General features: G+C 37.0%; 1 protein-coding gene across 12 annotated transcripts in view; it reads right to left on the reverse strand.

Annotated features, from left to right (window-relative positions):
* Positions 1-1,819: 1,819 nt before the first annotated feature.
* ctbp2a (C-terminal binding protein 2a) overlaps positions 1,820-27,977 on the reverse strand; it is a 50,387-nt gene continuing 24,229 nt past the window's right edge. For 7 of the 12 annotated variants that reach the window (XM_056256069.1, XM_056256068.1, XM_056256072.1 and 4 more), the window contains 8 exons: positions 13,849-14,003; positions 11,597-11,741; positions 10,627-10,833; positions 9,707-9,921; positions 9,472-9,602; positions 8,494-8,621; positions 5,833-5,947; positions 1,820-3,361 (listed from right to left, as the gene is read on the reverse strand). In XM_056256069.1, coding sequence (XP_056112044.1) covers positions 3,181-3,361; positions 5,833-5,947; positions 8,494-8,621; positions 9,472-9,602; positions 9,707-9,921; positions 10,627-10,833; positions 11,597-11,741; positions 13,849-14,003 — 1,277 coding nt within the window. In that variant the 3' untranslated portion in view covers positions 1,820-3,180. Of the gene's footprint in view, positions 3,362-4,302; positions 4,377-5,832; positions 5,948-8,493; positions 8,622-9,471; positions 9,603-9,706; positions 9,922-10,626; positions 10,834-11,596; positions 11,742-13,848; positions 14,004-16,578; positions 17,084-24,615; positions 24,718-27,977 lie in introns of those variants that run through there. The other 5 variants (XM_056256063.1, XM_056256066.1, XM_056256073.1 and 2 more) reach the window with 4 other exon arrangements.

Genomic DNA, 27,977 nt, shown 5'->3' on the forward strand with positions numbered 1-27,977 from the left:
GATTCATTACTGGATTTGATTATGCACTTGATAAACTTTTGAAATGGCTAATCAATATATAATACTATGATATTATATATATATATATATATATATATATATATATATATATATATATATATATATATATATTAACGTATGCTTCTTTCTTTCTTTTTTTGCATTGCACCGCACTGCACACTGCCATCCGGGAATATTCTAGCTTTTCCCATATGTTCACGTGCTTCGATGCACCTCTTATGATTGTTACAGTCAGACTGTATTAGTACTTAATCCAAGAATATCCAAATATATGCAGTATTTAGTTTCACGAGGTTCACTGTAGCACTCAAACACTGTCTGGCATCTGTCTGCCCATGCCAACTATTCAAACAATGATAGCGCTGATCTACTGAGACGCATAAAACAATGCCAGTGTCCAAAGTCCTGTCATATTTCAGCGACACACCCACATTATCAGCACTAAGCAAATAAAAACAAGTGGGAGCAATGCAACGGCACATCAGCAAAACAAGATAGAGATTAATATCAGAATGAAGAGGACATTTACAGAAAACATACAATTTTATTGTCAGATGATATCAGAACGTCACATATTTTAACGGTCTTGCATTAAATTGATCAAAGCGTTGAAACCCTGACCAAACAGTTTATAATTTGCCAAAATATACTTTTCACGATTAAGTAAAGTCATTTCAAAATAACTTTTAAATAGTGATAACTTTTTAAGCGCACATATATATATATATATATATATATATATATATATAGATATATTTATTTATTAGGGCTGTCAAACGATTAATCGCAATTAATCGCATCCAAAATAAAAGTTTGTGTTTACATAATATATGTGTGTGTAGTGTGTATAATTATTTTGTATATATAAATACACACACATGCATGTATATATTTAAGAAAAATGTGTTATTAATATATAGAATATTTATATTTATATATAATATTAATTATGTATAAATATATATAAAATATATACATGCAAATATTTCTTAAATATATACATGCATGTGTGTGTATTTATATATACAAAATAATTATACACACGACACACACATATATTATGTAAACAAACACAAACTTTTATTTTGGATGCGATTAATCGCGATTAATCATTTGACAGCCCTAATATATATATATATATATATATATATATATATATATATATATATATATATATATATATATATATATAAACAAGCAGCAATTATTTTAAGAAAAGATAGCACAAGCCTATTTTATATTTTTCAAGCAAAACATTTCACAACATTAAATGTATTAAGTTTTAAATTATAAAATAGATTTATTGTTCAAAGTTGAGAAAAAAATCATAACACAATCCATAATGATGCCAGATGCCACTGGCTTTGATATTTTGTATCTAATGCAATATTTAATTTTTGGGGGGTCTCATTTTTGTGGTGAAGAAATAACAAGAGGGAAACTAGCCCTTCACAATTTTATTATATAATATAATTATATAATAAAACTATTATATTCTAAAATAAACTATTAAGACCCCCCAAAATTTAGTGTGATTTGTAAATTTTGCTGTGATTTCTTTTTTTTTTTTGCAAAAGTATAGTTCCCCTCTTATTATTTCTTTACCAAAAATTAGCACGCAAGTATTTACAATGATCGCTGCATCAAGCAACATATTAAGCCAGAGCCACAGCGACCCCTCGTGGCCTCCAGAATCATGCAGGGGCATCTGAAGGTCACAGCACAGCAGATGCTGCCAATCCTGTCTGACCTTCAGAAATGCGTGTGTAAAGTGAGACAAACACACGAGCACAGTATAGAAAGTCAGAACGGTATTTTTTTTTTTATTTGAACTGTACTGTATGCTAAATGTTCACCTCGGTACAATAAACAAATACAAATACTCACACTAAAAACCAAACCTACAGTTCTGGAACCAACCTGACCGGAGTTGGCCGAGGACCTCAGGATATTGCATATAAACAACACAATGAGCTCCGAACAGTGCGCTTCCACATAAAGAACCCAAAAGAAAAGGATCAGGGAGAGGATCACAGGAAAGTATGGTTACAAAAACATTAAACTAGACAATACAAATCTAATTTAACTGCCATACATTCAACACCAAAAAAACGCACTGGATGTCAGATCTATAAAAATACCTCGAAGAGGCTGATGGGAAGGAGCGAGTATTTAGACCACCGGGTTGTCGTGTGTTTTGGAGTAAATGTTCTTCCTGAGACAGGGGCGGTTTTTCACTCCAGTCCCTTTTTTTCTGTGTGAGCTGCCATCTATTTTTGGAGTTTTACAGAACTCATAGCAAACACAAAATCAAAATGTTCCTCACGGTGACGTTCACTCAAATCCAAATTGCCGTTTTGGGGAACTGATATTTAAAAACCTGACAGAGAATCGAACAAATCCTGAAAAAAACAAAAACATTTTTAATCTAAATTAATTTATATATATATATATATATATATTAGTAAAATAGTGTGCTCTTGGGTCTTAAAGAGGGGTGGTTTCTGAGCTGGTGCTTGTTCAATTTGTGCAATTCTGTAAACAAGAGGTCAGCTACTCTAAATGTTCTGGAAAAAAACAAAACAAATGCTAATCATTTCTCTATCATCTTTATTTTTGCCCAAGAACAGCCTTTCCCTCTCTGTTCTCTTAATAGATACACTGTATATATATGTTTTATCATCAAGCACTTTTAACACTGAAACAAAGACGAGCACTAATTCCGTGGATGTAAAGATAGAAACGATGTGGAAACGTATAACTGCGTTGAGTTCTGTTACGTGCCCAAATAAGGTGAGGAGGAAGAAGAGAAGTGCATGACATGTGGGTTATCAGTCAATGTTTCAAACTGGTGCACGAGGAAAGAGGCGTGGCCATCACGTGATACCACGCCTCCTGACAAGAAAGCACTGCCCACCTGCATTCGAACAGGTGGAAATGATGTCCGCCCCTCGCAAAAACAACAGAAACAAAACCACCGAACTTCCTAGGTTAAAACGTAAATGAACGGAAAAACACTCAAACTGAAAAACAAGACAGTGGTAGACGTCCGTGAAGCATGTCTCTGGTGCAGCTGGCGCTGGCAGCTGATTGCTTGTTCACCCGTTCACTGTCTCTTAGTCTCTACGATTTGCAGTTGGTCAGCGGTCAGGTGTGTGGTTATGACTTGGCCAGGTGTTCTCTATGGTCGTTGTGTTTGAGGAGCTGGGTGGGGGAGGGGGCGAGGCTGGGCTGGGTGCCCGGCGGCAGGGGGTGGGCACTGGGCACCCCGCCAGGCATCATGCCCTCTATTTGTCCACCCATGCCACCAGGAGACACACCCACTGCACCAGGGGGGAACCTGGAGAAAAGACAGAGAATACAGAGTTACGGTGAGGTCACTGGTTTAATGCTACACTCTTTGACTACAACAAATTGCTTACAGACTCAAAGCTTCATTTTGGCTGAAAAACCTTATTTATACACTTAGCAGTCAAAATTGGTAACACTTTACAATAAGGTTTCATTAGTTAACATGAACTAATAATGAACAATACTTCTACAGCATATATTAATCTTTGTTCATTTTAATTTCAACATTTACTAATACATTATTAAAATCAAATGTTGTATCTGTTCAAATTAGTTAATGCACTGTGAGTGAACTAACAAGAAACAATGAACAGATGTATTTTTATTAACTAACGTTAACAAAGATGAATAAATACTGTAAAAAAAAGTATTGATCATAGTTAGTTCATGTTAGCTAATACATTCATTTTAACAAATGAACCTTATTGTAAAGTGCTACCGATAATTCTTTATTAAGGTATTTATTGCTTAAAATAAATATATGGTATTTAAGGTATGCATTTAATCGTTTTATTATCTGATTTATTGATTCCTCAGGTTATTTGTTGAATGCTCAAATACTTTGTGATTTTTGTATGGAGGGCCATTTGTGCCACAATCTAATTTAACAAATGCTCATAACAACACAGCAAAATACATACAATAAAAAATTATGTGCAATTAAAATAATTCTAGAACCAATAAAAAAAACCAATTAGTAAGTAAAAATTGCTGTTCAGCCTTTATGTAACATTTCCATAAATAGGAAGGTATCACATGATGGCATGTTCCATTGCACATGGGAATGAGAAATGTAAAAACAAAAGTTGTCAAATCAAAGTAAGGATATGCTTGATGTTTCAGACCTCATCAATGTCTTTCACAGAGCTATTTGGGCTGTTATCTTGATATCAGGCGACGGCTGTGTTGCAGTACTCTGTGAATATTTACCTGTCATTGTTTAGGTATACATTTTGTCTTGCAGGCCACCAGGAGAAACGGCTGGTAGCGGTTGGGCCACTCTGCTGAGCGAGAGAAGCAATCAGACTGAGCAACACACATTGTGTGTGTGTGTGTGTGTGTTTATATGTGTGGGTTGGAGAGTTAAATGCATAAAAATGAGGTGTTAGTTGAGGGAAACGTTCAGAAGGGTCATAGCGGGTAAAGCTAGAGGTGATGCTGTCGATGTAGAGCGAAGTTAATTTATGTTTGCCACAGGGACAGACGGCAGTAACCTTTAAGTCTATTTGCATATTGCGATCTGGAGGGATTACACTCACTACACAGGGATGAACTAATGAAGCTTGTTTGCATTGCTGAACACAGCCGCTGTGCTGGTTGGCTGCTCATACATCAGAATGAATGAATTTGTTGAGTATTTCATCTCACTGCGAGGAAGGAGTGATCTTGAGTAGAGTGGGGAAAAGAGCAGGGATGGCGATTAGAGGGAATTTTATGAATCTGGTTTTGATTCAGATTTTATTTGACAATACAGGTCCCTCAGCGATTTGATTAAGGATTTAGTACTTTTGTAAGTGAAATTCTCAGAAATGCTGTTAAAAGTGGATCGGGCCGAGCACCAAAACACACTTGTAGCCAATCAGCAGTAAGGGGAGTATACAATCATGAGGGGGGGAGGGATTTGGGGCAGAGTAATCAAGATAGGGGTGTGATCCTTTTGGGTAGGGGCGTGTTTATTTGGGTGGTTTCAAATATCAACAGCGTTTCTCAGAAATCGCTTACTGCACCTTTAATTTTTTGTAACATATTTTGATGTTTTTAATACCATTTATAATTAATTAACCAATTCTATTTATTATATTATTATTATACTATTATTAACATATTTTAGTAAATACTATAATAAAAATATTTTAGTTAACAAATAATATATATATTAAACCATTTATTGATCCATTATTAACAAAGTTTAATAAATATATATATATATATATTAAACTATTAATTATTATTATACTATTTATTAAACATTTTTCTGAATCTAGCTCATAAATATCACTAAATTATGCTAGTAGATTTATACTGAAAACAAGAAGAAAACTATTTGCCAATGTGGTAAGAAAAATACATTTAATTCAACATATATTCTAGATATATTCAAGATGTTCAGTTTTACTTCTAAGTATATCTATAGTTGTAAGAATGTTTGTATATATACAGAATATATATTTTATATATATATATATATATATATATATATAAATTAAAAACAATTCTTTCAAGTTTTTTTTATAATGTTAAATCTGATATTAACAATTATTGTTAAGACTGGGAGATTAATAGAACTGAATGCAATGAAAATCATTTGGGTCTGGTTCTAAATGAGAACCGGTTCTCGATTCTCAATCCCAGAAACAAGGGTGTTTGAGATGTTAACAAACTCAAGGGTGGATGGAATAAAGGTTAGTATGATATGAAAGGTAATGTATGTTTGGTTCTGTTTAAAATCTCTTTTCTCACCTGTAAGCTCCTCCGTTGAGCTCCGGGTGTACCTGCTGCTCCATCATCCCCCACGGCGCCGTGGTAACAAAAAACTCTTTGTTGACGCAGTTTCTGAGACTGTCTGGAATACGACCTGAAAACCAGAACAAACCCCGAGACATGATGACTGATGTACAACAGAACGGATCCTTTGAGGGAGACAGAGTTTATATAAAGAACTAGATTTACATTCCCTGAAGGAAATACAAGTGCTTGCTAGGCAGCATAAGAATGTTAAAATAGCAGTTTGAAAAGTTATGCTATATATATATATATATATATATAGATAGGAGTGAGAGAAAGAGAGGTAAATCAGGACCCCCTTCCCTTCACAGTTCACATACACTCCAGTTAAAGCTCCAGTCCGTAACTTTTTTAAGTTAAAAATAATCCAAAATAATTACCGTATTTTTCCGCACTATACGGCGCACCGGATTTTAAGGCGCACCTTCAATGAATGACCTATTTTAGAACATTTTTCATATATAGGGCGCACCGGATTATAAGGCGCATAAGATACTGCAGTCAAACGTTTGACTGGGTTTGCGAATGCATCCACTAGATGTCAACAAATGTCAACAAAAAAGTCAAACTTTATTAAGCTTACTGACAACTCCGTCGTTCACTCCCATGGTAACGTTGTTCAAACGTTAAAGGAAAACTCCGGTCAATTTTAACATTGAGCTCATTTTTTGTAAATTTGGAGTGCTGTCAGTACAGATAACAACGACAAAAACCGGTGTTGCCTACACCGTGTTATCCTCTTTTTAAAATTTGCACCCTGTTGACTTAAACGGGTAAAGTTTTAAACCTGCTTTTAGCCTCTTAACAACCTTAATGTGTCATTACAAGTGCACAGCCATGTAAGTGAACACGGTGAATCTGACTCCAGTAAATGTGAAAGATATGAATAAAAATGATGTTTATTCAGCCATCTCACATACCCGTATTTTCTTCCTGTTTTCGGTCGAAGTCCACAGTAGGCGATTGTCGAGTGCGCGTGCGCGATCATTGGTAACTAAGCAACAGTGGAGACGATGACGGTGCTGTGTGGCGTTCTGAGAATATCAGCTCAAATGGATAGTTCGGATAGTTCATCCGAATCAGATGTTGAACACACGGAGGAGGTTTGATCGCGCGCGCGCGAACTCGACAATCAACTACTGTGGACTTCGGCCGAAAACAGGAAGTAAATACGGGTATGTGAGCTGGCTGAATAAAGAGATTATTCCTGCCTTCGTGAAAGCTCGGATCACAGTTGAGACTGATATATCAGCCCAGGCATCCACGATCCATTGGCAGATAGTGGCGTAAGTCGCCCGGCGCTGTCTCCCCGTCTTGGTGAACGTGTGTTCACCATCCATATATAAGGCGCTCCGGATTATAAGGCGCACTGTCGTTTTTTGAGAAAATTAAAGGCTTTTAAGTGCGCCTTATAGTGCGGAAAATACGGTATATTAAAAAAAACTTATTCTGCCATAGCTAGATTCAAAACGGTTAGCTTGTAATAATGATTTTAATTCCAGTGGTACTGGTGGGTTTCCGCGGGAAATTCGAGCATGTCTTTGCGTAATTACGTCACACCCGTACACATAAAGAAGGAGTTTCGGCTCCTTCGGCTATACGGCGCGTGACGAGATGTTTAGATGTATAGGCTTTTCTCGCAGCACTTTACATTATTAAACTTATGGCATCCAGAAAGATCCAAACAACAATCATCAGTGTCAACTGGAGATTCAGCAGTTATAAAACCCAAAAGACTTCGTACTTCGGATTTAAGGTGGCTAGAGAAAGAGAAAGAAACCGTCTCATGCGAACACAAGGATTTAACATCGGCGGGGCTTTTGAAAAGTGCGTGAACTCCGTGTTTTGAAGGGGCTCAAAACGGAAGAAGAGACGGCTTTTTTCTGCTGAACAAGTAAGACATTTCAATAGTTCAATCGTGTAACAGTACGTTTTCTTAATTCACACAGTTATGGAGTTTCCTTTGTTGTGCCTTTCTCGTTTTGCTATTATGGAGAATATGAATTCTGAACTACACAGGTAACCATAAAACACATTAAATTTAACATTAGTCACGCAATGCTGATGTTGTTAACATGAATTTGAGAACAAAGTAGGCTATAATTTGCACGGTTGCTGTAAATCGCGTTGATTAAATCTAACGAAGCTTATCATGGCGAATGCTTTTTCCCCCTTAGTTGGTCAGAACAAAAATGGATGTTACTTACTTGTTCAGAAGACATTTTCTTATGAAAATTCTTATGTTGGTCAAACTTTCAAAAAGTGAATCTGTGATTCTGTATGACAGTAGGCTATCCACACAGCGCGGTGACTGACAGCAGCACTCGCCTCAAAGCACTGTGTTCATCCGCGCTGTTTCATGCCGATTTACAACCCACGTAAAGATGATAATTCCGCGAATCACTGCAGTTACAGATTTCGAACAGAGAGATGGCGACAAAGAGGAAAAGTTACGGACTGGAGCTTTAACCATAATTAACTTTACCATAATAAATGAACCATGCAACCCTATGATAATCACAATATCGTATGCCAATTCTACAATGACATCATCAGAAGCGGTTACATTTTGAAAAGAAAACATTTTAAGAAAGAGGTCAATGGGAGCTTTCATACCAGTGATGGCCCTGCGGATCTCAGTGGCCGCGGCCTCTCTCATCTCTAGTGAGGCCTGCTCACTGTACCACGCCGTGTGAGGGGTGCAGATCAGATTGGGCGCATCCTTCAGAGGACCCTGAGTAAAACTGAGAGAAAACCATAGCATAGGGAGACAGAATGAGACTATATCCTGATTTGCATACTTTTACAACACATTGAAAGGATGTACTTCGCTGGTGATGTGAAAGTACATACACTACTGTAAAATGTATTTACATTTAAAACTGTTTCCATTTTAATATATTCTAAAATGTAATTTATTCCTGTGATGCAAAGCTGAATTTTCAGCATCATTACTCCAATCTTCAGTGTCACATGATCTTTCAGAAATCATTCTAATATGATGATTTGCTGCTTGAAAAACATTTTTTTATAATTATCATTGTGCTAAACATTTTAGGCGAAACCATGATGTATTTTTTTCAGCATTTCTTTGATGAATAGAAAGTTCAAAAGAAAAGCATTTATTTGAAACGGTAAAAAAACTAAAAAAGTATAATGTTATAAAATCTTTTTTAATTGTTTTATTATTTTTTTTTAAATATTTTTTATGAATTAATTTATTAATTCCCAAATGCAAACTTTTGAAAATTCATTATCACTCAACGTTGGATACATTGCAATACATTGTGATAATAATCAAATGAGAATAATACAAGCGAAATAAATAAATTAATGTTGTGCTCCCATAACAAATTTCCATTATGTTCTAGAAAAGTAAAATGCCGGAGCAGAAAACGTTGCTATGTTTGTACATCTGAAATAACACACCATTGTCAATGTACTATAATCTGGGATCCACTAATCCTAATATTACAAATTATATAGAAGTAATAGCATGCAAGTTTAGGTGCAGCTGAAGAGATGTTTGGAGTCAAATTGTGGTGTACAGCAACATGGAGATTGTTCTAATTAGTATGTCATTACGAATGTTACCTGAAGGGTTCAGATTCGTGAACGTCCAGGGCGGCCCCTCGTATCCTGCCCTCTTTTAGAGCCTGAGCCAGGGCTTTTTCATCGACCAGACCCCCTCGGGCTGTGTTGACTAGAAACGCTCCCTGTCGCATCTACGAAAACACCATACATGATATTTCACAAGTCCTCAAAGTCATGTTCAGGCCACAGCCACTAGATGGCGCTCGTGATAATGGACTGTTTGTGTGTAGTCTACCTGTTTGATGGTGAAGTCGTTAATGAGGTGGTGATTGTGTTCGTTTAGGTTGCAGTGGAGAGACACACAGTCGCTCTGGTACAGGAGGTCCTGTAATGTGTAAACTCTCTGAACGCCCAGCGATCGCTCTAAACCGTCTTGCAAGTATGGGTCGTAAAAGATCACATTGAAGCCAAACGCTTTTGCTCGAACAGCCACTGCCTGTCCTGATCGGCCTATAACACACATATACATAAATATATAGACACACAAACCCATCCAGTAGAAATGACTTTAGGATTGCTTATATAACTTGTATGACAACTATAGTGCTTGTTTGTCCTTCTTGGAGCTTAACTAACTCTAGTCACCACTGACTTTAGTTATATGAAAACAAAAATTATACATGGATGACCAGACATAATTCATTTGAACCATTCCTTTAAGGTTCCTGTGATTTTTAATATGTAAATATAATATTTTCATGTACACTACCAGTCAAAAGTCTGCAGCCACTTTAAATGATATTATTTATTATAATATTATATTTTTTAGTTAAATGCTTGAATTTAGTCTTATAAGGGTTAAGGTTAGATTGTGCTTACCTAAGAATTTCAATACTAAAATTGTACTTTTTTAAAAAAAAAAATTATGATTTTTATTCACTTTATGTTTTAATCACTACATAATTCTCATACTTCAATTTATGACTGAAAATTGATGTAAAATGTTAAATAGTGCATACATATAAATGCATATATATGCTTTTATCCAAAGCGACTTATATCTCAAATGTGTATTTCAATGTATAATACAGAACAAACAACTAATGTAAATAAATTAAACTTAATGGCATTAACCAGCATTATTATAATGCTTAACACAATTGTGTAATGTTCTTATGTTTGTTGATGAAGTGTTTCTCCGTTTCTGTCTCTCACCAAAGCCAATAAGTCCGAGTGTTTCCCCTCTGATGCGGGCGGCCCCTGACGCCACCTCTCGGATCTGCTCCACGCTCTGGACCCGTGTGCCCTCCCGCATGGCCTGGTACAGCCACGTGTTCCTCCTGTACAGGTTCAGGATGTGGCAAAGCGTGGAGTCTGCCGTCTCCTCCACAGCGGCTGATGGGATATTACACACTGCAATACCTGCAGACATGCACAAATGCTCAGTCTGATTCATAGAAAGGTTGATATTTACATATCTGAACATTCAATAAACAAGACAATGCCTCAGATGGTCCATTCATACTGATAGTCAATTTAACCCTGATCCTGTCTTCTATCCGTTCATGGATTTGACCTGTAAGTTTCTCCAGCCATCATTAAAAGGAGAAATGGAGATCATTATCCAGCCAGAACACCTTCTTTCTTTAACTCTAACCATATAAACTGTCTGTCCCAGAGGAACAATTAGTCCTTCTATACCTTCTTCTGTCTCTGAAAGACTTCATCCAACTTTTCCTCACTACATGGAGAGAACTTTGTTTTTCTGAACAAAGATTGAACCTAGATTCTCAGCTGAGCAGTATTCGATGTCAGACGTGTGTTCTCTGTGATGCCAAGTATCACACTATATAAACTCAACATCTTTATGCATTCTACATTTCATTTGCTCCAGCTTTTCACAATATTATCAATGTTTTAAGTTTCCCACTGCTCATTTTTCAGGTGTATATTATTGTCCAGAAAGCTGTTGAAAGCAACACAAAGACAGTGTTGTCACATAGTCCATGTGATTTTTAGATAACGTTTTTATTCTTATTATTCTCATTATCTAGATAAAATAATAATAATGGGGCAAATCTACATTTGTATGTCAGGTATCAACTTCTTATTCTACCAATGTCTATTAAGACCAAAAGTCGTGAGCAGGAAACATGTCTTAGCATTTGTCGCCCAATGCTCTTACCCATCTCTCCAGCCGCTTTAATGTCGATATTGTCATATCCACTACCGATGCGGATTATGATTCGGAGGGCTTTAAATTTCTCCAGATCTTCTCTGGTCAGAGTAATGGTGTGGTACATCATCGCCCCCACCGCCTCGTTCAACACCTGCCAGAGACACATTTACACCACACTATAAACATCAGGGCACAAAACTGGGGGATGTTTATTAAGCACACATAAATCATTTCTTTGTAGCATCCTGGGCCTGGGAGGAGTATGTGGGTGTAATGCATTTCTCATGATGAGTTTGCCATGTTCGTGTACATGTCATTTAATGCATTTCCTCCCAGTTTGATAATTATTTGTTTTTTACTCTTTACAAAACCATATTCTGAATCAAATAGCAAAAATTGAAGTGACGTGACGGCCAGGTATGGTAACCAATACTTTGAATTTGTCCTCTGCATTTAACCGATCCAAGTTAGTGCATACACACATTAGGAGCAGTGAGTAGTGAACACACACACACACACACACACTGCAAGCCATGGACACACACACCCGGAGCAGTGGGCAGCCATTTTGCTGTGGCGCCCGGGGAGTGATTTGGGGTTAGATGCCTTGCTCAAGGGCACCTCTGTCATTTCCTGTCGGTATTGAGAATCGAACCTGTGACCTTCGGGTTACCAGTCTGACTCTAACCGTTAGGCCACGACTGCCCCTATAAAACATAATATTAAACTTAACAGGGTAATTCAATTCAATGCAATGAAATTCTACACCTTCGTAACTGGGTCTGATAATTGGGTCACTATAAAATGAATCACAGCCTGTGTGTTTTTAAATGAACTAGTGTTTCCGGCAGAATTCTGCTTTTGTTTACTATGCATGCATATTGTACATACTAAACAAATCTTTTTTATGAAAATATTTGAATGTTCTTTTTTTATAAAAAACAAGCATACAATTTATTACAACAAAATCTTTGACAGCACATTGTCACATCCAGTCAGTGAGTGAGTCAGTCAGTAACAGATTCACTAAGTAATTTGTTGACTGATTCAAACTGATTTAATAGCTTGTGCATTTGTGGGTCTTCTATCAATTCATTAAAATAAAGTGAATCATAGGAGTTTGTGAAAACAACTGACATGCAGTCAGTGAAAACAATGCAATAAAACATGTTATACTGTATATTTGTTATGTATTTATTTATTGTCTGATTTAAACATCAGCAGCAAACATTTTTTTCAGTGAACCAATTCAAAACAAGTAGCTTGTGTCATCACTCATAATTATTCATTTTACATATACAATTTTTAAGTTAAATGAAATATAAAATTGATATTTATTGTTATTAAAGGACAATTATTAAATATAAAAAAAAAAATTAAATGTGAAAAACAAACAAAAAAAGCCTTCATTATTTTCAACAAGATGAATATTTTGGGTACATAAAAGCAGCAAAATCTGTTTGGTTAAAATGATTTGGTTCCTCGGAAGTTCGGAGGGAAGGAAGGAAGGAAGGTTGAAAGGAGGGATGGAAGGAAGGAAAAATAGGGAAGGGAGGGAAGAAGGAAAAAGAGGAAAGGAAGGGAAGGGAAGAAGGAAGGTTGGAATGAAGGAACGATGGAAAGAAAAAAATGGGAAGGAAGGAAAGGAGGAAGGTTGAAAGGAAGGAAGGAAGGAAGGAAAATAGGGAAGAAAGAACGGAAGGTTAAAAGGAGGGAGGGAAAGAAGGAAGGAAGGAAAATAGGGAAGAAAGAATGGAAGGTTAAATGGAGGGAAGGAAGGAAGGAAAATAGGGAAAGAAGAACGGAAGGTTAAAAAGAGGGAGGAAAGGAAGGTTGGTTGAAAGGAGGGAAGGAAAAAGGAAAAATAGGGAAGGAAGGAAGGCTAAAAGGAGGGAAGGAAGGAAAAATAGGGAAGGAAGGAAGGTTAAAAGGAGGGAAGGAAGGTAGGAAAAATAGGGAAGGAAGGAAGGTTAAAAGGAGGGAAGGAAGGTAGGAAAAATAGGGAAGGAAGGAAGGAAGGAAGGATGAAAGGAAGGATGAAAGGAAGGAAGGAAAATAGGGAAAGAAGAATGGAAGGTTAAAAAGAGGGAGGGAAGGAAGGTTGGTTGAAAGGAGGGAAGGAAAGAAGGAAAAATAGGGAAGGAAGGAAGGTTAAAAGGAGGGAAGGAAGGAAGGTTAAAAGGAGGGAAGGAAGGAAAAAAAAATAGGGAAGGAAGAAAGGAAGAAAGGAAGGTTGAAAGGAAATAGGGCAAACAGACCTTCTCATGGATCTCCTGCGTTGACTGCGCATCACAGAACGCCACCGTGGCCAAATCCTTCAGGATGGGCATCTCTACGGTACAGTCCCTCCCGTCCAGCAGAGCGACCAGCGGCCGAGGGTGCATCGGGCCGTTCATGATCTGAGGCCTTATACCTGCCAAACACAGAGAGGAACGTCAACTTCCCAATCACCCTCCCGCCATGTGTCTTGTTGTCATGGAGATTGCAGCATTTGGGCAGAGTTATGAATACATTTTATTTAATAGCCTTTGGGGGAAACATCTTGTTCTCTTGTTTCTCTCTTTTCACTCTCCACCATCCATTTAAAAAGGACTTCAAATGAGAATTATTTACCACGGTATTATTAAAAAATAATTGTGTGGGAGATATTAAGGCAGCGTTGGGTCTCTCCGAGGGAAACGGAGTGGATGCGGGAGATCAGGGGTTTGGCACGCTTTAAATGAGCAGTGGACACATCAAACAGAAACACAAATGACATGGTGGAGCCATCACTACATCAGAGCGGGAGAAACCAGAGGGGGAAGGACAGACTGATGGGGCTCTCTCACACACACACACACACACACACACACAATCCCCTTCATGTAGGTGCTCGACCAATCAATGTTCACGAAACCGTGCCGACTGTTCATTTTCCAACCCATAAACAATTTCAGAGCTCAGACAGCCTGCTCTAAAAGCTTTTTTGGACATGAACAGTGAAGGCAAACTTAAACTCGGTGATTTTTAAACAAACAGAGTCCGAGCAGTACAGCAGTACACGGCCATTATCCAATCAGAGGCCAGAATGGGGAATTATCCAATCAGAGAGCAGCTGGGGAAAATCTCAGCCCTACCCTTCAGCCATTCTCCACATTTACTCTGATGATCATAGTGCACAAAAGATCCCGACAAAACATCGATTTCAGAGATGTGAGGCTTTTTATTTGACTTGCCATCACAATTTCTCTCAGTCTTTGAAGTTTTCTCCGAGCAGGGATCATTCACCTAAAAAAAATGAAAATCTTTTGCATATCCCTCATGTTGTTTCAAAACCAATATGACTTTCTCTCTTCCTTGAAACACAGTAATATTTCTAAGAATTTTAACATTGTTTTTTCATCCAATGTAAACATATGGTGACCATCAAGCTGCAAATATGACAAACAAGAGCATCATAAAATGTAGTTCATGTGGTTCATAAGTCATTTAAAATATATTATTTTCTTCCGCTTTTGAAGAAAGCGTTTGAATCTTGAATTTGCGATCACATACTTTCAAATATGGCGCATCGTAATATCAACAGTGCAAAGAATGATTTTCTTACTCTGTATTTTTCGTCTTGTTTTCCATTACAAATATCTAAACATTTTATATATAATTATAATATATCTGCCCATGGGATGAGAAAAATAATCCAGTTCTCCCTTTGAAATTAGTTTATTTTTATTACCTCACCAGCATATTTCTTGTTTTAACTCGCTTAATTAAAATGTTTCAGGAAACAAGACTTTTGCTTCTCACGTAACCGTTTCTAGATTCAAGAATGTTCAAATATTTGTATTGGAAAACAAGACAGAAATACTAAGTACTATATTTTTTGGTTCTTGCATGTCATGTGACCAATCATTGATGCGGAAAGTATAAAATTCATTTGAGATCTACAGAGGAAGGGAACCAAAGATAATCACGTTCATTCACACGTGATTATCACACGAAGCCATCGTAATAAATGTGAATATTTACAATTAGTGCAGACCTTTTTGGAAAAGTATATGATGGTGAACATTTTACCAAACATCTCCATTTATGTTCAACAGAAGAAATTAAATAAAATCAAAGTAACGTTGCGAAGGTGAATAAATAATGACATTTCTAGTTTTGGGTGAACTATTACTTTAATGTATGTGAAACTAATATGAGCGAGAGAGCGAGCGAGAGAGAGAGAGAAATGTAATACTCTCTTTGAAATCCCATGAACAATAAAAGTCTGTAAAAACAAAAGGAAATGAGGAGATTTTTCCATGGAGTTGCGTTGACGTGGATCTGTGCGCTTGTGTGTGTGTGTGTGTGTGTTAAATATGGCAGTGTGTATATCACACCGTATGTGTGAGTTTCCACACTTCTTGCTTAGGTGTGCCGCTGTGATTTTAATAAGTGTGTACGTGTACGTGTACGTGTGTGTGTGTTACAAGCAATCTTGGATTTAAAAAAAAACCTGGCAGCCAAGTGCCTCACCTCACTGTCAACTGCTGCTTATGGTTACCAAGCAACCTCATCTCTCACCGTCACACAAACACACACACACACAAAAAAACACTTTTTGCCTCAAAGCTAATAGACACTTGCAGGAAAGGAGTTAAAATGGTCAGATCACTGAATGACCGTCCAGGTCCTGAAATAAACCAGGTGCATGAGTGTCTAATAAGAGTGTATCTGTGCTGCGTCACTTTTTCTTCTCTCCACCCCTCCTGATCTATTAGCCAGGGATTTGGTTGGCAAACGCACACACACACTCACTAACGATAAGGAGTCGGGAACACAATGCACTGTGCACACACATGCCGAACTAGTTTGCAGATGTGTCACAGACAGCAGCCAAGACATGCGCTTGTGACACCATCAAAAAGCAAGTACCGTGCATACGCGCGCACACACACACACACACACACACACACCACACAACACACACTTTTGATTTTGGCCAATTTCAGAAACATGCGTCTTGCCTGGAAAATGCTGCCTCCACATTCCTCCCATGAAGAGCAGCCCAAAAAACAGGGGAGAAATAAAAATGGAGGGAGGCGGCAGAGAAAAAGCGTTCTCCTGTGATTGTGTCCTGGGGGTATCCCTCCTCTCGCTGCCTGTCTGTCGCTCGCTCACTCCCCCATATGTGGGTAAGCGGAGATATCTGCTCTTCTTCGGTCAGGAAGGAAAGCGTTCAGAGACGGACAGAAGAGCCTGTTGTTTTCATCCCTCGTTCTAGCCTCTCACTCTCGGCTTGTCCATCTTGATTGCCGTTTTCATCCCCCCCCCTCTCGTCTCATTTTAGAACAGACCTCTCAAGGTTAAAAAGGAGAGGAATAATTACGCCTGGCCGAGTCGAGGAGAGTCACGGAAAGAGGGAGAGGGTCAAAAATTCCCACACGAGTGCCAGTGCAAACGAGTTGTGCCGTTCCACTCCTCACGCTTCCAATCACTCCCCCTTCTGTTGCTCTTTTTTTCGACCCACTCCTTTTTTTTTCTCAACCGCACTCCCTTGCTCTCAAATTTATGATTTGGAGACCACAGTGGTTAGAGACTGCCAGCCTCTCCCTTCCACTCAAATCTGCTTAGCCTTTCTTTCTTTTATTTTCTCTTACTCTTTCTACCTCTCTTTTATTCAGCCTCCCTCTATGCTCAAAAATTACAGTCACTTAATTCTGTTAAAATGGTATTTATTTGGCTTATGTAATGTGAACACTAATGTGTGTGTGTGTGGTGTGTGCGTGTGTGTGTGTATGTGTGTGTGTGTGTGTGTGCTTTGTGAAAAGCAAAATGAAGGGTTGAAGAAAACCTGTCAAATAAACAAACAAACTACCAAACTAACAAATGAAAAACAAACAAAAGAACAAATGAAAGAACAAAGTAATAAAATAAATGGACTAATTAAAGAAAATACATAATACACAAACAAATTAAACAAATAAATGAATGGGGGGAAAAAAACTGAAGGACCAAAAAATAAACAAGAAATGATTGAATGACAATGAATAAACAATAATGTTTGAACAAACAAATGATTCAACAACCAAAGACAAAAAACAAACAACTGAACAAACCAAAGACCTCAACAAACAAACAAACTAATAAATCAAAGAAAATGACACTGACAACAAACTAATGAACGAAAATGAAATGAATGTATGAATGAATGAACAAACGTCAAATTAATGAAAGAAAAAACAGACATAAATTTGAATAATATAATTAAAGAAAAAGCATCATTGCAAAAAACAAACTAATGACCAAAAAATGAATGAATGAATGAATGAATGAACTAAGACCTGAACAAACTATAAAAAGAAAACAAGAACAAACTAATGATCAAACAATGGATGAATGAACGAACTAAGACCCAAAACAAAAGAACAAATTATAAAAAGAAAACATGAACAAACAATGAATGAATGGACGAATGAATGAATGGACGAATGAATGAATGAATGAATGAATGGACGAATGAATGAATGAATGAATGAATGAATGAATGGACGAATGAATGAATGAATGAATGAATGAATGAATGGACGAATCAGTGAATGAATGGACCAATGAATGAATGAATGGACGAATGAATGAATGAATGGACGAATGAATGAATGAATGGACGAATGAGTGAATGAATGGACGAATGAATGAATGAATGGACGAATGAGTGAATGAATGGACGAATGAATGAATGAACGGACGAATGAATGAATGAACGGACGAATGAATGAATGAACGGACGAATGAATGAATGAATGGACGAATGAATGAATGAATGGACGAATGAATGAATGGACGAATGAATGAATGAACGGACGAATGAATGAATGAATGAACGAATGGACGAATGAATGAATGAACGGACGAATGAATGAATGAACGGACGAATGAATGAACGAATGAATGAATGAATGGACGAATGAATGAACGAATGGACGAATGAATGAACGAACGAACGAACGAACTAAGACTCGAAAAAACTATAAAAAGAAAACAACAACAAACTAATGACCAAACAATGAATGAATGAAAGAACTAAGACCCAAACAAAAGAACAAAATATAAAAAGAAAACAAGAACATAATAATGACCAAACAATGAATGAATGAATGAAAGAACTAAGAAGACCCAAATAAAAAACAAACAATAAAAAGCAAACATGAACAAACTACTGTCCATGAATGAATGAATGAATGAACCAAGACCGAAACAATGAAAAGAATATCAAATTAATGTTTTGAACCAACAAATATACCAACAAATGAAAAAACGTATTAATGAACATCAACTCTAAATGAAGAAGAATGACTGAAAGGAAGGGTCATTGTACACTGGATTGTGCAGACAGACACAACACAGATGTGTAGCTGCTCATGTTGTGTACAGTTGAATAAGTGATTTTAAGCTACTTAAGTCCATATGAACACACTGTCACAGTGGCCAATACACACCGTCCCAAAGCACTTAACAGGATTTCCAGTGAAAGTCAAGACATTCGCTTCACTTTTCAGAAAATACACACCGAGAAAGGAATTGAACAGTCACCACATGAGTGGAGGGTCATATAACACACAGCTGGCCAGAGGAACCAGATCAGCACAATTAGTTTGAGATAACACAATATCAGCCTTACAAGGGACATACCACAGAAAACAGTGTACACACACAGACAGACATACTGTTATATTCTCAACACAAAGCTTCCTCCAGTTCAAACTGAACATTTATAAAAAACGAATCTGTGGTTTTGATGAGCTCATTAACACGTGACCACCCTCATTTACATATCGTTACCGATTAGTATTCAGCAACTTGCCACACCTTGATGATTGAGAGTATGAAGTACACCAGTTAGCCAATCATAACAGAGGTAATTTAAATAATGCTTTACAGGCAAAGTAGCAAAAACAGCCCGTTTCCTATGGGGTGCTTTAAAAGCATCTGAGAGAGGGTGGCATGAAAAACTAAATTATCTCTGCTTTTGGGGCATGAAACCTTGACTGACCTCATAAGTGGACTTCAGGGGAAAAATACAAAAGCATGAATATGGTAGGGCGGCACAATGAATCAAAATCAAACCGAAATTACAATATGGCTTAGGGCGATTATCAAATTCCAAAGGCTACAATTTAATGAAATAAATATAAGCGCAGTGAGTTGAAGCTTGGCACTTGACACTGTGGCACTCAACAAAGCTTGATGGTTTAACGTTTTAAAATGAAGAAATTGTACTGTAAAACAAAATTGTCGCTAATTTTTCCTTAAATATTTTTTTATTTTACATTGAAATACTCCAATATTTCTTCATTTGTTAAATATTTATATATATATAAAATATAAAATAATGATTTTTCTGATAACAATTGTATTTATTTATTTGATGTGTTTGTTTGTAGGGCGGCACAGTTTCATCAAAAATGTTATATATATATACCGTATATATATATGAATAGGGGAAAAAAGAAATTATATATATATATATATATATATATACACATATATAAAACACACTTTCCCCCCCATACATATTAATATATATATATAACATTTTTGGTGAAACTGTGCAGTCCTACAAACAAACACATCAAATAAATAAATAAATACAATTGATATCAGAAAAAAACATTTGATTTTCTCACCACAAAATGCAGTGGCTTCATCAATATGACTTCTTTAAATCCTTTCGAATACTTTTTTGATTTAAGAGTGAAATGCGTCACTTCTGTGCAAAACAAAACCGAATTGCAAAATATGACCATTTTCAAACAAGTTTTGTACATTCTTCCAGCCTTAATTGTTCAGACAAACTTCTCCCAGCCAAAACTTAGAATGCAATTTCATTTGGTGCTGCGGAAACGACACCCTTCACCTTACGTAGCCTACATTATTAAACAATGACATGAAATCTCTACTATCACTTAAGAGTGCTGTGTAAGTAAACCTGCTGTGGTGACCAGACAAGAGAAAACAAACAACACGTTAACACAGATAATTAGCCCAGTGTTCAGTCTTCATTCTTACACTCCTGAAGGGAACACACTCACAGCAGATGTGATCTCTCACTCCGTTTCGTTCCCCAAAATACTTTTTTTCCCTCTATTCATTAGTTTCACATTCTCTCGCTCCCTCATTCTGTTAGTTCTCTATATGACAGAAGCCATCTGGCCTTCTGAACGAGAGATTGGACCAGGGAATGAGAGGTTTACAATGTGCACGCATGCGCACGCACACACACACACACACACACACACACACACACACACACACACACACACACACACACACACAGCTGTGTTTTGTTACACTAGAGACAAGAGGCTCTTTATGAGGTGATAGTGCTTAACATTAGGGAAAGAGTTACAGCAAAAGCACACACACGTGCACAAACAAACACACTCACATGGTTAAAGTGTAAAAAAATTTTTTTTTAAAATTGGAAAGCATGATGCACGTGAAAGATGCATGTTACTGTCACCAGTCGCTCCTGTTCAACTCCTCCCCTTCAACCACAAAACGGTCACTGTTCTGATAATATGCAACGCCCACTTTTCACAATCCAATCATTTCCCGACGGATAAAATCAAGACCCACCCAACATTTCATTTCATTAGTTAAGACATCACATTACGGAAGCAAAACAGGCTGCAAACATCATTACACAATGACTTGAACAAGTGTCTTTGAGCAGATGTTTGTACAAATACAAGTCTGTCCTTGCAGGTATATAGACATTCATACATCAGACGATTCTTTCATGTCTTTAGTCATGCATAGTTTGCATTGAATTGAAGTGCTAAACAATTTCTGGTCCTTCCAATATCTGCATCTGCTTGTGTCTGTGTCCATACAGAGATCTGCCTCTCCATCTACGAAGGAAACTCAATCTCTGTGACCTTTTCATTTTGTCACAATGAATAATTCACCGGGACCTGTTTGCTATCTCACACTGACTCTCTCTCAAACACACACACACACACACACACACACACACACACACACACACACACACACACACACACACACACACACACACACACACACACACACACACACACACACACACACACACACACACACACACACACACACACACACACACACACACACACACACACACACACACACACACACACACACACACACACACACACACACACACACACACACACACACACACACACACACACACACACACACACAAAGAATATTGTGAACAAGGGTTCTCTTCTGTAGTCATCCACATGTTCTCTCATTCTTTACAAAGATACCCATCTCAATTGCATTGTACAAGTCTCTGTTTCTAAACTCTTGTGGTATCATGCAGTGTCTGTTCACATTTACAGAATACTTTGCCATCCCAATATTTTCAGACCACACTACAAAAATTATATATTTGAAGCATTTACATATTCATTATTAACATAATATATAATTATAATATAATTGTATTTAATTTATAAATATAAAAAAAAATTGAATTTTAAATAAAAATACATTGAATTATAAAATTATGTAATTTAGTTACTTTTAATGCTTCAGAACATGTTTTTAATGTATAATAAATGTATTAATGTAACATAATATCTAAATAATTGTATTGATAATATAATAAATAATAATATCATATAGCAATAATTTTAGATCTTAATAATATTTATAATAACTTTTATGCTTTAGAACATGATATTTCCATTTATTACATTTATAACTTGATAATAAATAAATGTATATATTATAATATATGAATAATTAAATTATATATATATATATATATTGTACACACACACACATACATAACAATACTGGAAATTATACAGCTATAGGAGCAATTAATTCATAAACAATTGGAAGACAATGGCTGGCATTGACAATAACTAATGCTTCAAAGACTATCAGGGAATCTTTCTTGCAATTTCAACAACAATGCAAACAATGTAATGTAGTGTATTGGCAAACCAAATGTTTAAATTAGCAATGCATAAAAACAATGGCAATGCAGCACTGGCCAAATAGAGCAAGTGATCGTTATGTTAACTGGCCTGAATCTCTTTCTCCATCAGCACATCATTATTGCCGAACACTAGCATGACATTTTTCATGACTCATTTGTTCATTCAACGTTTGGTCTCTGTGACTTTGTGCAAACATTTAGTATACGCACACAGGAAGGGCCAGATTGAACATGCAAGAAGTACGTTGACAAATTGCAACAAACTGCATACATGCAATGTGTGGTATACATTTACAAGTAGGCCTAGCAAATGTTGTTATCCAAAGCAACAGCATAAGTGATTCACATTCACAAGTTGTTTAACATTTTATGAAGAAATATCAGACGCTAGTTGTTTACATACAGCTCTCGTCGTCTACACACTGCACCAGGGCAAATTGATTATTCATACGTTCAAACAAACCAATATCGCACCAATTTCTGATTCTTTAATGCTAATATGCCACGTGGGAGAGATGTAAACGTCAGAGATAGGTCAGATGAGTTGTCCTACTGCAGACAGGGATTACAGTACACGCATTCATTCATTTCTGCAGGATTATGTTCTGATGGAGACCGCTAACCCCAAACCCCCCACCCCGTCCTTTCCCACTGGGCCCGTCCTGCACAGATGGCTAGTGGGATTTTACCTCTCTAATCTCTTTTCTTTCATTCCCTCTCTCAGTCTTCTCTTTTCATTTCTAAAAAACCCTCATTAAATGAATATGCTGAGTTGGAGAAAAGGGCACTGAAATGACTTTTGGTTTTGAGTGTCTTTTGCCCCCCAATTCTCATTCATTATTTCCTCTCTTTGCCCAACTCCATGTTGATTTTCCTCCAAATTTCCATTAGAGTCTGATCAAATTCCTACAGATTAATGGTCTCCGACTGCATACAAGTCTTTTTTATGTTGAAGCAACCACCTTTATTCTCTTGGACAGTCTTGCCAAGACTAAATAAACCAGTAATATGAACAAAACTTTACCAGACATCAAGATGTCAAAAATCCAGTTAAATCCCTTTTTTGTTCAGCAACTATAAAAAGAGAATAATTTATATAATTTTTATAAAAAAAATTCAGATACCATGAGCAACAGGGCGATTCATAAACTGATATTTGGCCACTTCAGATTATTTGAATTTAACTGAATACAATATACACACACACACACACACGTTTTTGAAAGAAGTCCATTATCATCGCCAGGGCTGCATTTATTTAATCAAAAATAAAATAAATAGAAAATCTAAAATAATTGTTTTCCATTTCTAATAAATATAAAAATGTAATTTATTCCTGTGATGCAAAGTTGTATTTTCAGCATCATTACTCCAGTCTTCAGTGTCACGTGATCCTTCAGAAATCATTTTAATATGCCGATTTGCTGCTCAAGGAACATTTCTGATTATTATCAATGTTGAAAATAGTTTTTGCTGCTTAACATTTTATACACCATATGGCAAAATACCACAATTTGATAAATACCATGGTACTAAATAATTTCTATATCAGTCTACCAAAATATGCAAAAAGCTACTCAAGTAAACCTTAGTAATATCATTATACATGTTTAAAAAAAAAAAGCTTAAACAGTAAAAATGAAATTCACAGTGTTCATTAAAACTTTTGGTCCTTTTAGCCTTAAATGTGCCATCTATTTATAGTTATACCGAGCTAGACTCATGTTTAAAGACCATTCAAAATGTAAACAAAAAAAAGTGGTAACAGCACTACAATATTTGCATACTAAATTGTGATTGATCATTTCCTTCAATCTACCATCTCATCACCTAGTTTACACTGGGGGAAAAAAGAAGAAATTATGTTGATTCTCTTTCAGAGACTGAAAACAAATCACATGCTAATTGTCAAGCCGATGACAAAGTGACTCTCAAAGATGGCTCAACATTTCATTACACAGAATCTAGCATGCACTAGCATAAACACTTACTGCGACTATAAAGAAACACCGTGGCCTAGAATTAAATAATTCAACTTAACAGCCTACACTAGAGTAAAGCGTACCATGAAGCGTCCTTTCAGCGTAACACTTCTGATCCATGACCAGGAGCGGCTTATCCCAGACTACAGGATGATCACTCAAAACGCCTCAGTCCTAAGAGCTCTTGTTCAAAAAAGAACTTCAAAAGAATCAAGAATCAATATCGAATAATACACCAGATACAAAAAAAAAGCACAAACAACAATACGCAAACATATGGACACACCTGACCTGGAACACTGTCATATGGTCTGACCGTGACACCCATCGCCATGGCTACATAATCCCTTCTTACTAGAAAGGAAGGTCTTTTGCCAGGGTCGCCCCAGCATGTCCATATATAGACGCAATTAGTCTTTGGGGGCATTTGGAATGACCATATATGGTAAAGGAATAAGGAAGCAGGCTCTTTTCAGATCAGTTCATTGAGATGTATTAGACCGTAAGGAACGATACATTATGGTGTATGTGCATGCTTTCTAAAAGAGAGAGCACAATAATAATAATTATAATAAAAAAATCAGAGCAGTCGTTGCTACCAAAAACAGGTCACCTAGCAACACACAATTAAGGAATACCCTGCGAGCCCACAGTCTACAGCCTTTCCATTAGCAGACGAAATTACTGGCTAAACAAACAACCATCACCCACATGCAAATGACTTTGTTGTGCATAAGAGAAGCGCTCATATTCTGCTCCAGACCGCTTGCCCACTGGGGGTTTTCACAGATGTTTAGGACAAGAGCAATGTACTCTGACTCTATCCAACCTGAAACATCTGGAGTCAGAGATGACTGGGGCACTGTAGAAATGGTTTCATTACATGGAACGAAAGCCAGCTAAACCCATTAACTCAAGTGAGACGGCAGAGGTGTAACAGAAGCAAAGGGAGGCAAAAAGACACAAAGGGAAAATGGAAGCCTTTCAAAGAGAAACGAAACGAGAGGATGCATGAGATAGACAGGAAGCCGTGGATTAGAGACTGTCGTAAAAAGAAGAGTTAAAAGATTATGATGCTATCTGTCCTCTATTCTAGGGATGGTCAACCAGTCCTCCAACAACTGACTTGCCCATGGATACCAAAAAAACACATGTGCGCTATAATGTAGTAGATCAGCCAAGTTTTTATTTCACTGGATTATCCCAAAAAATAGCTTAATAATGGTTATCTAACATAGCCTGGTTAAAACCAGACCATTCTCAGTTTTAACTGAGTTATGGTCTGGCAAAGCGTCATAGACAAATCATTTCCAGAGGGCGTCACCAACGGACGTCGCGGATAGACCTAAACCCAATCAGAGCGATGAAGGAGATGACGTATGCAGAGCGGAGGAGAAACATCTCCGAGTGTTGTTCTTTGCTCGGTTTTTAACAAAAAGTAAACGTTCAAATCGCTTAAAACACACGCGATAGCTGATTCGAACGAGTGATGTTCGACGGCGGCATCCATCTTTGTAATGTAGGCTACAAAATCTGCTTCAAAATCCCAGCACTGTCGTCATCGTGTAAAGCCCGCCCCAACGTTTCTGATTGGTGCCGCGATTTCGACGGATTGGAGATGGGCTTGAATGAGCTCTTTGCCAGACTAACTTTCAGAGCAAATCTAAATTTGCCGGAAGTTGTCTGGGTTTTCCCCAGGCTATATCTAACATATAACACCCGCCAAATGCGGGTGTATTTCAGCAGTGGTGTGTAACGCAGTCACTCCTACTAGCCATTTAGACTGGTTGGATTTTATATATAATATATGCATTTTTTCAACTGAAGTCTTTTAAATGTGCAATGTAGAGGTGTCAATAGAAAAATATAAATTTTTTGATACATCGACACTGAAATATTTGAAACGCTTCCAATATACATTTTCCACAGAATACCACGCTTTCTCGCTTTCTCATCTCTCCGACAGAGATAACCCGCCTCCCTTCACTCACTCGTTTCATTTGCTTCAGATGAATATTGTTGGTGTTACAGGGCTTGGATTTTGGCATGGGATTGCTCATAATTTTACTCATTCCCGCAGATTTTGTTCTCACGCCCAAAGTGCGCGCACATAAAGCCGTCTCTCAGTACTAAATTGAGGTCTTTTTTGCTGCTTATTGCGCATAAACAGTCGAATACACACAAAATAATGTCAAAATGCTGGTCTTGGTGAGTATACACGTAAACACAGTCAGATGTTTTAAATGAACATAAACAGTTACACATAAAATGCATGAGTAATGGATCCGTGAATCAGGTCTTGAAGCAGCAGTAAAAAATCTATATGGCAGATTATCCCCATGTCATCAATGTCAAAATTATGGCCAGTGAAAATGCTGAGTGGCTAGTAACTTTGGAAAACCACTAGCCACAGTGGCTGGTGAGCAAAAGAATTGATGTCAATCCTTGAATATAATAACATCTCCCCAGATTTTGGCCATACTGCCCAACCCTACTGAAGCTGCTTGCTAACCAGGCACTGAACCAGTCAGCCTTTAATAATATTTATCACTGCTCATTTCTCTCCCACCCCAGAGGCTCTCCAATCATATCCATACACTCTGATTACTATCACCACAATGTGATTAGCCTGACTATGGTGATGTGTTGTTTAATTTCCTGCCAGGGTCTGACACTGAATCTCCATTTCGACTCAAAGTAAAACTCCCTGCGCTGCCTCCCCTCCCCCTCAGTGCAGTCATTGGTCATCGTTCTGAAACAGCCAATGTGGGCTGGAAACTGTCTCTAACACCAGCGGCACCAGGTGGGATTCAAGAATACAGAAATATGACACCATAACCCTTTACAGTCTTTAGCAATATCTGCAAAGAATGCATGTGCATCAACATCAGTCCTGCAACAACATGTGAATGAATCCCACAAAACATACTGTATATTTACTGCATAGTGCAAAAATCCGAAATAGACTTCATTTTATTTTGTGACATTATTTTCATTGTAGTCAAGCAAATCCCGCTTAAATGTAATGCATCTGGACCTTTAAATTCTGAAATTTGCAATAGATTCAGATTAAATGACTGTTTCACAATGTTTATTTATTTATTTATTTAAATGAACATAAAAGCAGATTGACAAATACTATCAAGACATAAAAAAAATACAATTAAAATAATGGTTTTGCGTATTAATAACGGTTTTAATAACGGTTTTGCAAATAATAACAGTTTGGCAAATAGCCTTTTCAATAATGAAAAGGCTATTTTTTTGCATTATGATAATTGCTTTGCTTAAATGTCGTGTAAATAATGTCCCTCAACTGTAGATGAACTACATGTTCAGTTATTTCTCACATTGAAATTTCCCATTCAAGATTGTGCTTGGCAAAGACCGTAAACTGTCACTCTCTCCCTTGTGCTGGTTCAGTCCATCATTCTGATCTTGCCTA

This window comes from Rhinichthys klamathensis, unplaced genomic scaffold (genome assembly GCF_029890125.1).
Source record: "Rhinichthys klamathensis goyatoka isolate OS25496 unplaced genomic scaffold, OSU_Roscu_1.1 h1tg000123l_1, whole genome shotgun sequence".
Lineage (NCBI taxonomy): Eukaryota > Metazoa > Chordata > Actinopteri > Cypriniformes > Leuciscidae > Rhinichthys > Rhinichthys klamathensis.